The 12,153-nt window shown below is 39.9% G+C and overlaps 1 protein-coding gene across 1 annotated transcript in view; it reads left to right on the top strand.

Moving 5' to 3' along the window:
- Positions 1 to 6,111, top strand: part of SUSD5 (sushi domain containing 5) — a 44,646-nt gene extending 38,535 nt beyond the window's left edge. Inside the window, exon 5 of the mRNA XM_031553975.2 lies at positions 2,658 to 6,111. Within this exon, the coding sequence (XP_031409835.2) occupies positions 2,658 to 3,940 (1,283 nt within the window). The 3' untranslated portion in view covers positions 3,941 to 6,111. The remainder of the gene's footprint in view (positions 1 to 2,657) is intronic.
- The last annotated feature ends 6,042 nt before the right edge of the window (positions 6,112 to 12,153 follow it).

Raw genomic sequence — 12,153 nt, 5'->3', positions numbered from 1 at the left:
CAGGATGAGGCCAAAAGACAGCAGGTTTGGGAACGTGATTGATGGTTCAACAAACTCGTAATATGTTCTGATAGATGCAGGACTTGTGTTTCCCTAGGCACACATGCTCTTTCCTGATGTGTCTCCACAGGACTTTCTTCTAGAGGACTGAAAGTACGCCGCAGGAGAGAGAGAGGGGCACTGGAGGGCCAGAGCTTTGTATGCATAAGTGTATTACTACAGTCGTTAATCATTGACCAATGGTCCATACTCATCAGTAAGATGAATGCTAGCTTCCCATGCATTTTGCTGGCCAAAGAATAGTTCTGGAAGAAACAACATAAGCAAGTGAATGTAATCTTTGTTCACAGATGTATGTGCATGCACTAGAATACCATAACATAAAAATCAACTTTTCGTCCTCTGCTGGATTACTCTAGTCTGAAACATAAATGAATGGTAAAAATGGTTAGAGGTAAAGAAAACATACAGGTGAAGACAGATTGGTGTGATGAGCAGTAGACTTGGTAAATGGTGAGTTCTCACATCATTATGATGTTATGGTTCATGTATATCCAATAGGCAGCTATAGACTGTCCTGAGGAACTCCGGGTTTTAGCGAAACAGGCATAGCAGACACAAGGTTCTAGCAGGGGTCTGAATGCTAAGAGGATAAAATGGTGTGGGGCACTGTTTCCATGCAAAGAGCACTAGGTAGGAAAAATTCTTGGGAGTGGGACAAGGGAGCAAAGTAAGACTGGTTATAAATGTTACGCTGCAATGGCCCACACAGAGCTTCATGAAAATGAAGCGAAATGCTTTGGTATTCAGAAGTACCCTCCAGTCATTCACTAAGGTCTGAAATACTATTGGAAGGAGGGTTGGGGTGAATTCGAAAAGTGAGATTCCTACCAAGAAACTTTCCACTCTGAGAGCAGGAATCCCAGTCTGTTAAGCTGTCTTTCCCACACATGGGAAGTTTTTTTCCTGCTTTGGAGAGGATCTAGAGGGCTATTCAAGCAGATGAGGAGACCAGGAGGCGGAGAGAGGGAGAGACCTATTGCTGGTCCCATTGTGTTTTGTTGCCGGCTGAATCAGGCATCTTTGTGTGCGATCCACTTCTCCTTCATGGTAATTTTTACATAGGTATTAACTCTCTGCAGGCTATGTCACACGTTTTATTTTCCTCAGCATAACCACTTCACTTTATGGTAGTCCCAGATGCTATTCCAAGAAAAATACCTTTTGTTAATACTCATTCTGTTCTGGCACCTGGCTTAAGCTGTTCTGGCAAAAAGTAAGCTGGTGTGAGCTGTATCCCCGCTAAGTGGTTTTGGTCAGACTGGTTTGACAATATTTCTAATCTTTCTTAAGAGTAGACCAAATATGGCTCTGCCAGAAGTCTGGGAAGGAGTCTCCAAGGAGAATGTGACTCATTCGGAAATTGAGGTGGGCCCCAGACGAAAATGTGATTCAAAGTTGGTTGAGTGTAAAAAAGGCAAAAAAGATAAGGCTTTATGAATGCATTGATTTGTAATACAGCTTCTCCTATTAATTTCTTGTTTCCCATGTCATGCCAGGTTTATTGCTTCGCTGTCTTCACAAAAGACTAAACACTCTCTTAAAAAGAAAAATTCTCACCCTGAATCATTTTGTTTTATTTTCCATATCCCAAGGCACTATTTTCTAGGACTTTTAATGCCAGCATAAATCTCCACAATTACATCAGCTTTCTATGGAGTAAAACTTGTGTGAGCTGAAAATCAACCACCCTGTCTAGCTTGGAAAATTTTTCATTGGGCTAAGGCTTTAGAAGAGTATAAATTACAATACATTATTTCATTCAAATTCAAACACGGTTTCATGCACTGAGTTGAGGCTATTTTGCTGTGAGCGGTAGGTCTGACGAGGCCTGGGGAATATTTCTAGATCAGACTCCAACTTTGTGATGAATCCACCCCTCTGTTGCGCTCTGCTGGTTTTTTTCTTGCTCTTCGTATTTTATTTTACTTTGTAATATTCACATTCATAAAATAGTAGAAGCAGATGGTATTATCTAGATATCTAGCAATTAGGCTTGAAGTGTTGGAGCCAGACTTCTCTACCCTTGCAGCTGAGGGTGCAAGCTTGCTTTTTTTCAGATGAGGACAAGCAGAATGCAGTGTCAGCTTCAGTGAGGGTATCTTCCCCAGGCAGCTCTGAACAGCTCCTATGGGATGAAAGCTACCACTCAGTTCCCTTGGCTGCAGGTATCCTCTCTCCACAACACCAAAGTCATTTCAGAAAAATACTAAATAAATAAAAAAATTGAACGCAAAGAACTGGGTATAATCCTTCTGGTTCAAAAGGGATGAAGTTGCTGTGAAACTTACACGTTTTCTTCTTTAAGAAGGTCCTGAAAACTGTAAGTTATTTTGATTTTATTCATTTTTTAAATCTGGAAAGATAAGACATTAGATGTTAGCATTGACACCTCTTCTGTTTTCTTTCAAAAGATTATCTTGACCGTTAAGTTTATGGTGGAGCACCCATTTTCAAATAAGCAACAACACTGAATGAAAAACAGTCTGAAAATCATACCTCGCTGCATCTTTCTTCTTGGCTATTGTAACAAATAAGTCCAGTCTTTTCTGGAAAAATTAAATGTTGGCTTCTTACTTTATTTTTAACTTTTCTAGATGAAACTGAGGCACATATTGACTATGAAGATAATTTTCCTGATGACAGATCAATACCTGTTGCTGAGAATGAACATGCCAATGGCAAAGAGGAAATTGAGCAGGAACAAGAACAGTTTTCTTTCAGTAAAAAGTCAGAGGAAGGAAGAACTGGAAATAGTAACGGGGTTACTCAGGACATAGATACTTCTAAAAAAGGAAGCAGGACACCAACTGAATCCCCCGTTTCACTCCTAAGCCAAAAAAACTTGTTTTGGTTTCCATCAGAGGCTTTCAATGAGCCTGAATCAGAGAGAGAGACAGACGATTCCACTAAAGCACAGTTTTCTGAGGGTGATAATCACATCGGAGTCAAGACAGTCTATGATGAGCCCAGTGCCAAAATGTTTTATGACAGTGAGGATTTCCCCATTGGGCCCATTCTCACAGCTAATGATACAAAGGAAGAGATAGATACAGTTCCTATTACTGATGAGTCATGGTTAGATGGCTATCCAGTAACACAAGAAGTGGTAGAGGATGATGAAGAGGAAGGGGATAAACTCGATGGATCGATGGGAACGGAGGAAGACATTATCCTCACAACTGACCAACCAAATCACGTTGAGGTCAGAAAACTGGGCAATGGTAGCCCTGTTCCAGAGGAAGGTTTAACACAGATTGTGGCTGCAACAACGAGTATAGATGATGAGAGGGTCAAAGAGACATCAGCACCACTTACATCAGTGAGTGGTCTGGAGGACTTGAGCGTGAGCAGAGGTTATGATGATGCTGCATGGGATCACCCAACTACAGCTCTGGAAACTGTGACTCAGGAACCCAGTACAACATTGCTGTTGGACATAACCAGCTTAAGAACTTCCATGTCTGAAACCTCTGTGATGGCCAGCCCCTTTGACCATACTACTGAGGAAGAAGAAAGAGGAACAACAGCCTACCCAGCACAAGTAGCAACCACTGCACCTGCTCCAGATATCCTTACTGGCACATCATCCCCAGAATTAGATGAGCAAGAAAATCTCACCCAGGGCCTTGGAGAAAAGCCGGTCCCCACTTCTGAACCTTGTGAGGGAGAGGATTGTCCCAAGTCAAGTAAAGGTGCTGTCATAGCAGTAATTGTGATTCTTCTGTGCTTGTTACTGGCTGCAGCTGTGCTGGCCGTGTGGTTTTTCAAAAAACGGCAGCAGAAAAATTCTGTCTATAAACTAAATGGAAGGTGTCAGCCCCGGCATCACTGTTACCACCACTACCACCACCAACATATTGAAATGCAGAAAGTCTAACCAAGGGTCTTCTGGGAGAAAAGCTAGATATCAGAAGAAAGTGTTGATGCTAGAAGGATCACATGACTCATGGATACTAAAATCCAGCAGTGCAGAAAGCAGAAGACGACAAAAGGCTAAAAGAACACAGAAGACAGACGAGATTTCATCTGTTTGAAATTGCAGTTTAGCATATCTGACCTTTCAGAACTAAAGAATCTGTATGTTTTTATCAAAAGGTCTTTTGGAGACATCAGCAGGACACAGTGTGCTTGCTGGGACATCTACAGTTTGTTCTGCTTTTACATTTTGCTCCTATTAATAATAAATTAATTGATTAATTTCCGTGCTACCTGATTATAATCTAATGGCAGGGCTGGTCGGGCCTTCTTGGACTACTCTCAGTGGAACAGGGAAGGGAGGAGGGGAAAAGGATGTTTTTGGAGTAACCACACATTTGGTGTTTGTTCCTTTTTTGAGAACCTGACCAAGCCAGTCAGGATAAACCACCATAACAAATTATTGCCTGACGTGTCTTAAAAAGAAAAACTATTTGCTACCATACTTTAATGGATAGTATTGCAATGATTACTAAGGTACTTTTCTTCAATGTTACGAATTTAACAAGCCAAAAACTGTTAAGGTATTTCTATGGAAGGTGCTCTTTTAGCCTTAGTGAAGTGCCATTCTTATACTAATCTTTTTATAGAAACGATGATGCCTCCCTGGAATTCAGAGAATACTGTATGGGCCGTTCTTCCTTTAATATCAGCAGAAGAGGACTCAGAGCACTGATTTCAGATGTTACGATGAATAGCGTCGTATTACAGAGCAGATGGTGATGAAGCACTTTGCAGGGGAACCCAACCTGAAGTCAGTCACTTTTCTGAATATGATAGTGACTGACCAAGATACTGAATTTCAATTCTAAGCCAGCAGTATCACTAGCAGTCGAAGCCATGTTCCATGTTTCTGCCATATGAACTCTGTGCAATGACTAATTTTCACCATTCTGCTTTTGCATCAGCTGAAGAGATGTCTGGAGGGGACAAAGGCTGGCAATGGGAGATGGGTATTCATACGGAATGCTGCTTAAAGGAAAAATGAACTTAGGGAAGGGAGAAATTGCATCCAGTTGATAAAATGCAAAAACTTGTCTCTTAAACTGGATGTTAGTGTACAAACACAGAGGTTTTTTCAACAGCATGTTCCATTTCAAATTTGAAAATGAACATGGAAGGAGAGGAATATGTTTTCTAGAATCCCTTAAAATAGTTCTAATGCGTTTACTATGAAGTACTTCCTTGCCTTTCTGAATGAGCAGGAAAAAGCCTAGCAAGTGTGAATAATCTCCAGGTCCTAAGTGAATGCATCCGCCGCTCTGTTGCACAACCCTAGCCAAAACGCTTAAGAAGTTGAACACAGCAAAGTACTGCAGTAAGGAAAGGTGACTTGGCGGAGTTCATTCACATTCATGATCTATTTTGAGTCACAGTGGTAACCATCTCTAACTCCATAGAAGGTAGACTTTGCAAAATGGAGTGCAGCATTTGGCCTGTCACGAATATAGCCATCATTCCCAACGCTGGTAAGGAAAACAAAGATTTTTAGAAGACCAGATAGAAGGTATCTTGGAGAATTTAACCTCAGAGTGGTAAGAATCTAATTGCCTGGCAAAAGCCATCGTAAACAAAGAAGAGCAGACACTGTACAGATTTGTAAATACTGTGTTCTCTGACATATGCATGACTTTGTACTTATAAGACATTCTAGAATATGAAATAACCTAGAATTTCTGTTGTAAACTATTTTTTTTATGCAGCAGTGTTTTTAAAAAACAACGAATTTAGCACTAAAGAACTTTATGGAGACTTAATTTGACTAAAATGTACCATGTGTAATCTTGTGGAAATCTTGCTGAAAAAATAAACACAGGAACATCCATTAAAATATTGTTTAACTGAATGGTACAAGTACGTGTTGTAGTTCTGTGAAGCATCATTCAAAATGAAAAGTTAGTAGTGTTTGGCTCAGGAACTGGACTGTAAAAATGAGACTCAGAATATAATTACAAACATAAACTGCACAGGGATATTATTTGAGACACAGAAATCACTTGTTCATGAACCAGAAAAAAAGTGTACATTAACATAGTGCTTTGAAGGTATTTAAATAAAAATGAAGTTACAGAAAAGGGAAAGAAAATGGCTGTGTGTTTTCTTGTGTGAATCATCCAGTTTACCCACATGTTTCTGAAGAAAAGATGTAAGTCTGTCACTCGGGTAATTCTTGCAGAAAACATTCTGATATTAAAAAATTGGCTGAAAAGCATTCAGCATTCGGTTCTGCTCAGAAAAGCATCTACTCCTGGCCAGCAGCATCTGCTTGTAGTCACAGTTTTTATTTGACCAGAATGATGCATGGAGTTTGGGAAAACGAACAAAAAGAGGGATGAACAGTCCATGAATGATACATTAGACTTTTGTGTGTGTAACGTGGCTTATCAGCGACAGAAGAGATGGAAAGAAAACCAATACAGCACGGTAAATACAAAATCAGAAGATGGTAATGCCAAAATACAGGGGTGAATTGCCCTGTACGGGTGGTTAGAGCTAAAAGTGCTGGGTATTGGTTGCAGTTAGGAAGGGAAGAATCGCAGGGGGAAATATCAGGTGTATTTTTCTGAAGATATCTGCTCATTAGGGGATCGATGTGTTGTCCTACGATGAAAATCATGTATTATGCTCTTGCAGGGAAGCCACATGTTACAACATGCTGTCCGGAGTCAACTTGCAGGCATTATGACTATTATTTTCTACCTTTCTCAGGCAGAATTCTGGGATTCAAGCCCTTGAAACCAACAGATGTTTGCTCCCCTTTATACAGAAACATCGGAATCACAAATTATTGCTGTTCAGTATTTCAACCTGAGACCCTTTCCTTTACTCCGTGGTTGTGACTGCATTTGCCAGCTAGGTGATAAGATATGGTTTATTGCATGTTGTACTTCAAAAGTTATTATGTTGAGGATTTGCTGCCGCAGGCATAAGGACAGCACAGATTGATTTTTTCTCCAGTGAAAATAATTCAGTTTTTTATATCTTAACACTACAAATTACTGGATATATAACACAATACTAGCTGTGAAATATCATCACATATAGCCATGAATGACCGTTTTAAAAATTAGTCATAGCAAGAAATGTTTTGGTAGTTGTAAGACATATCAGACTACAGGGTTGTCACCAGTTCAGGATGATACACAAATGTTTAATGCCTTTTCAGATAAGTGCTAATAAGGAAGGGATAAAGGAAGAAAGCCCCATTTTTCTCTGTAAAGTTAGTAGTCACGATGTAGGAGTCAATGCTACAGCTCTGACTCCTGTATTTCCATTTGAAAGTAACGAAGTTCCATTGCTTTGCAGAAGTAATCACTGAAAGAGCATATTTGTTACTTCATGCTACTTAAAAGGTCTGCCCAAAAGCTACATCAAAGGGAAGAAAAAGTTAAAAATAATCAAAGAAAACCTCGTTTTTTTCTACCAACAAAAAAGTTAGCATTTATAAACTTAAAAAAAAAAAAAAAAAAAAAGGCAGAACTCTCCACAGAATTCAGTTTCCATATATCATCAGTCCTGCAAGGAGAGAGAAGAGAGGCGGGAGGAGAGATGGGTGTCTAAACCACAGAATATTTCCTTGCCAAAAATAAATAAATAAAAAGCTATCTATTTATTCTAATATTTTTTTCTAAGCACTGAAGAGGACTTAAGATACAAAACGTTGGTTTGCTGGGGTGTGCAACCCAACTTACCTTAGCTATTTCTTACTCAACTTCTTTATTTTTTGTATAGCTTAAACTCTCCACACTGGGTCATTCAAGTCTTGAGTCACCAGAAAAAAGAAGTTGCTGTTTAAAGTATGGCAGACAACCAAAAGTTCAGACAGCTGCAATGAAGGATTAGTTGTGGGTTTTTCTCACTGCCTTGCTACAAACTGCATCACAGCTCTATGTTCAAACATTATTAAATGGGAATGTTTTCTCTGGCACCAACTACTTCTCCCCACAGTTTAAGTATTGATTTTTTTTAACTGAAGTAGCTTTGGTTTACAGCTCACATTAGAACTTAAAAACATATTTCCATAGTAGCTGGCATATGCAGGCAACTGTTTATTCTCAGTACCAGCCATAATAAACACTTGTACTTTTATAATCCAACAAATCTTTGTCTAATCACAACTTCGTTTTCAGAGCTGTAAAATTTGCACGCTATTTAAACAATTTTTAAGGAAGACTCTTTAGAAAATGAAAGATTTTCTTAGTCTGTCTTCACTGTCCGTTCAGACCAATAATTAACAGTAAAGAATGTGGTGAGATAGGATAAGTATGTATTGCAACAATATATTGAGAAAAACCTTTGTAAAGCAGGGCATGCTAATTGATTTTCAGAGGAATAGATTGTTTTTTAGAGACAAACCTTTAATGCGATCTAGAACTCATTCTGGTACGTGTGGAAAAAAAAGGTAAATCCTTGGTTGGGTAAGATGGGTTTTTCACCTGAACTGTGGACAGCATCCAACTAACTTTTAAGTTTATCTTTTAGTATTCTGAAGTGGTAAAGCTCTGGAAAATGGAGCAATTTGAATTCTCTTTTGGCACATGCACTGTCAACAGAATTAATGAAGTTCTGCTTGCAGAATCATTACTGTGAATGAAAGAACCCAGCACGGTATTCCTGTGGAATTTGTCAAAATTGAACAACCTAAAGGTACTTTGTTATTTGATGCTGGCTATTGGGAGTCACCAAGACACAGCGAGTACGGAGTCTGTGATGCTGTCTTCTGGGAACACAACTGAGCTAGACTGGAGTAAAATCACTACTGATGTTTTTCATTTTAATATTGATATTTATGATGATGAACTAGTAAGGATCCAGTAAGATATGCAGAATGAGTATCAGTAAAATCAGGGATTAATTTGAAAAATATTACACATGAGCACAGACTGTCAGATACAGTGATTTCCAGTATGTAACTTTCTTCCCTTGCCCAAGCTTTTGTTTTTCTACACAGAAATTGTCCTGAGAGCCAGCAAACTAGTTCACTGCATAACCAGATATCTACTTGAGTGCACTAAGACGTGTGACTCGAATGAATTTCAAACTTTCAAGAATTTCCCCATCGTGCAGGACCCCGTTCAGCAGAAGGCGAAGTGCAGGACTGTGTACAGGCTCTTGTGCTGGTCGTCTGCCACTAGATGCACTTCATCCACCAGTCACCTATGATTCAGACAGCAGTGTCTGAATTACATGGTTACATGCTCAATACCTGGCAAAGTTATTACAGACTTGATTGTGGGCAGCAAAGGAGGATCAAAGACTACGAGCAGCTATAGAAACAGTTAACTTTGTTATCACAGATGTGAGAAATTATCAAAAAGAGTAAGGCTTCTGCTTCACAATAAGCAGTACTACCGGTGAAGTTGATATGAGTTTCATCTCCAGGGTCACCAGACGCATGGTACCTGTGCTGCATCCAGTCACAAAAACACGATGGCTTCAACAGAACGATGGCTCCAGTGTCATATGATAGACCTTGTCAAGATAAGAAAAGTTGATGGAATGTAAATATCCTCCCCAGTTATGCAGAAGCTGCTAACATTGGAGGCGGGCAACTCAAAGCGGCAGGAATTGGGGTGGCAGAAGAGAGGAAAGAACCGTGTTCCCACAGCCTCCCAAGAAGAGCTGGCAGGATCAGAGAAGTGAAGGAAAAGACACTAGTTTATTACAGTCACATGTAAATGTTGGCATTTAACAATAGCAGCAGTGAAAGAAAAATCAGTTGAAAGAACCTGAGAATGCTGAAAAAAGCCACAATAAATACTGAATAACTGGAAGAGGAGCTATTTCTCATTAGAAAAGAACGAGAGTTTGAGAACTACTTGTACTTATTAAGATTGAACTGGCTTGGGACCATATGGAGTGGAAATTAAGAAAGCCAGAAAAAATCCACAGACACTTGAACAATGTGAAAAAGTGCCATTTTTGAAGACTGCTAGAATATTAGTTGCCTCCTCAAGTTAAACAGAATGGTAAGGCATATCAGACTTAATGCAGATTTAAGAAAAATAAATCATCACCTAATGGACATTTTAGTAAACCATGATATCCCCACCTGAGAACGCTGAATAGCAAGGATTTCAGCTGTAAGCTTGAGAGCTGAGGAAATGACTGAACATGAAAAGAGATCATCTAAGGAAGCCCTAAAAACAGAATCACAAGCTTACAAGAAAATTGATAATACCTGAGGGACTTGCAATGGCTAAATAATGGTTTGACAAAAAGGAAAAGCTAGGGCTCATAGGCACTAAATGTGTCCCCAGTGTAAACCATTGCAGGCAAATGAGTCAGTAAACAGGTTAATTCTAGTGCTCAGTGTTTTACTGTTAAAACCAAAATATTACAATAATTTACCATGCATAATGCATCTATTTTTTTTAATATTGAACTGTTACTGTCAGTCAGTGTTGGAGAGGGGAAAGGAGTTGTTTAACTGGAACTGCCCAGCAAAGCAAAGGAATCTTGTAACTGTCCTATTGTCTCAGACTGTATGGGAACTGCTGAATCAAGGCCTGAACCTCTGATTGACCACCTGAGGTGAGCACTGAGTCAGCCCTGGGAGCACAGGTGAAGGCAGTTCTCCTGTGCTGCTGGAAGGGGAGGAGCCTGGCTGCACCTCTCCTAGATCCCATTTAAGAGCTGACTGCCAGTGGGGAAGGGTCTCTTCCTGGAGATCCCTCCTTGTGAAGAATATTGTGAGCTTACAACATTGGTAAGTATTTTCCATTTATCATCTTCTTGTTGCAATGATCTTACTTAGCTTAACTTTCCTGATTATTTCTTAATTATAGTATCTGTATATTCATTGATTATACACAGTCCTACCGTTGTGTTTTTTCCCTTGTTTCATTAAAATTGGTTTAGAAGCTTTCTGAAAACATGCTGTTTCCATACAGGGTACGTAATCATGGAATATCTCAGACCCTGAGGTCTAGCAATGTAAAATACAGGTTCTCCTCTTGAAAGTCTTTAGGGTACTTTGGTATTGTGCTGTGGTACCTACAAATACTACAGTATAACACCAATGCACCCTAGACTTCTGAGACCATGAAAACAAAGAGTTAGAGCAGAGCCACTGAGTCAGTTTGGTAAACAAGAAAAAAATTAAATAAAAACACTATTAAAAAAAAAAAAAGCAACATAGGTAGGTATATCTGCACTGACCAGCTCCATGTCCTCTAGAGTCAGGGTATCTGGATTCAAAAGCTAGTGTGTCAAAGATGAAGCTGTGTGGCCGTATGATTTTAAATTCAATAGTACAGATCCCAAGCAGGAAATCTGGAGTTGTTCCATGCAGATTGGAAAGCAGTTGGAAAGACAAAAGAAGCCTCTAGAGCAGTAATCTTTCTTCTGAAAGGTTTATACTCCTCAAACAAGAAACCTTGAGGAATTCCTGTTCTGCACTGGCGAGGCCACACTTTGAGCACTGTTTTGTGCATTACAATATAAGAAAGATGTAAAACAGTTTAAGATCATCCAAAGGATCATACAAAGATGGTGAAAGGTCTAGAGGGAAAGAATTGACAACCAATTCTCTACAGTTGCAGTCTGCCCAGTGGCCTTCCTGAAAAAGCAGGAGCCAAAGGGAGGAAAGAAGCTGTGAAGCAGTTGAGAACACACCCCTTCCCTCTTTTAGTCCATTGGACAGCTTAGTAATCACTACTACCTCCTCCATCTATACAAGGCATGAAAGCAAACCACTAGAAGCACCCAGAAGAAAAGGTGTCACCTGGTACTGTGTTAGCGTAGGCACAGCGAGCTGTCATCAGAAATGCCACAACACAACTGCCTTAGTTTTCCTTAGCTCAACAACATTCTGAAGGATGGCTTGGCACACAGTTTGCAGTTCAGTTACTATGCAGTTGTGGTGTTAGGGACAGGTTCTGCACCAGTGGGTATGGAATGGGCTGCCCAGGGCAGTGGGCACAGGGCAGTGCCAGAGTTCAGGGGGTGTTTAGGCAGCACTCAGACACTGGGTTTGGATTTTGGATAGTGGAGCCAGGGGTTGGACTTGGTGATCCTTGTGGGTTGGGGTAATCTGTGATTTGAGCAACAAATTGGAGAAGTTACCCCAGCAGGGTATTATAATGCACATATTTCAAGTGATGCTTTACAGTT

The sequence above is a fragment of the Meleagris gallopavo genome, chromosome 6 (assembly GCF_905368555.1).
Source record: "Meleagris gallopavo chromosome 6, MGAL_WU_HG_1.1, whole genome shotgun sequence".
NCBI lineage: Eukaryota > Metazoa > Chordata > Aves > Galliformes > Phasianidae > Meleagris > Meleagris gallopavo.
This window is presented reverse-complemented; position numbering and strand designations above follow the sequence as displayed.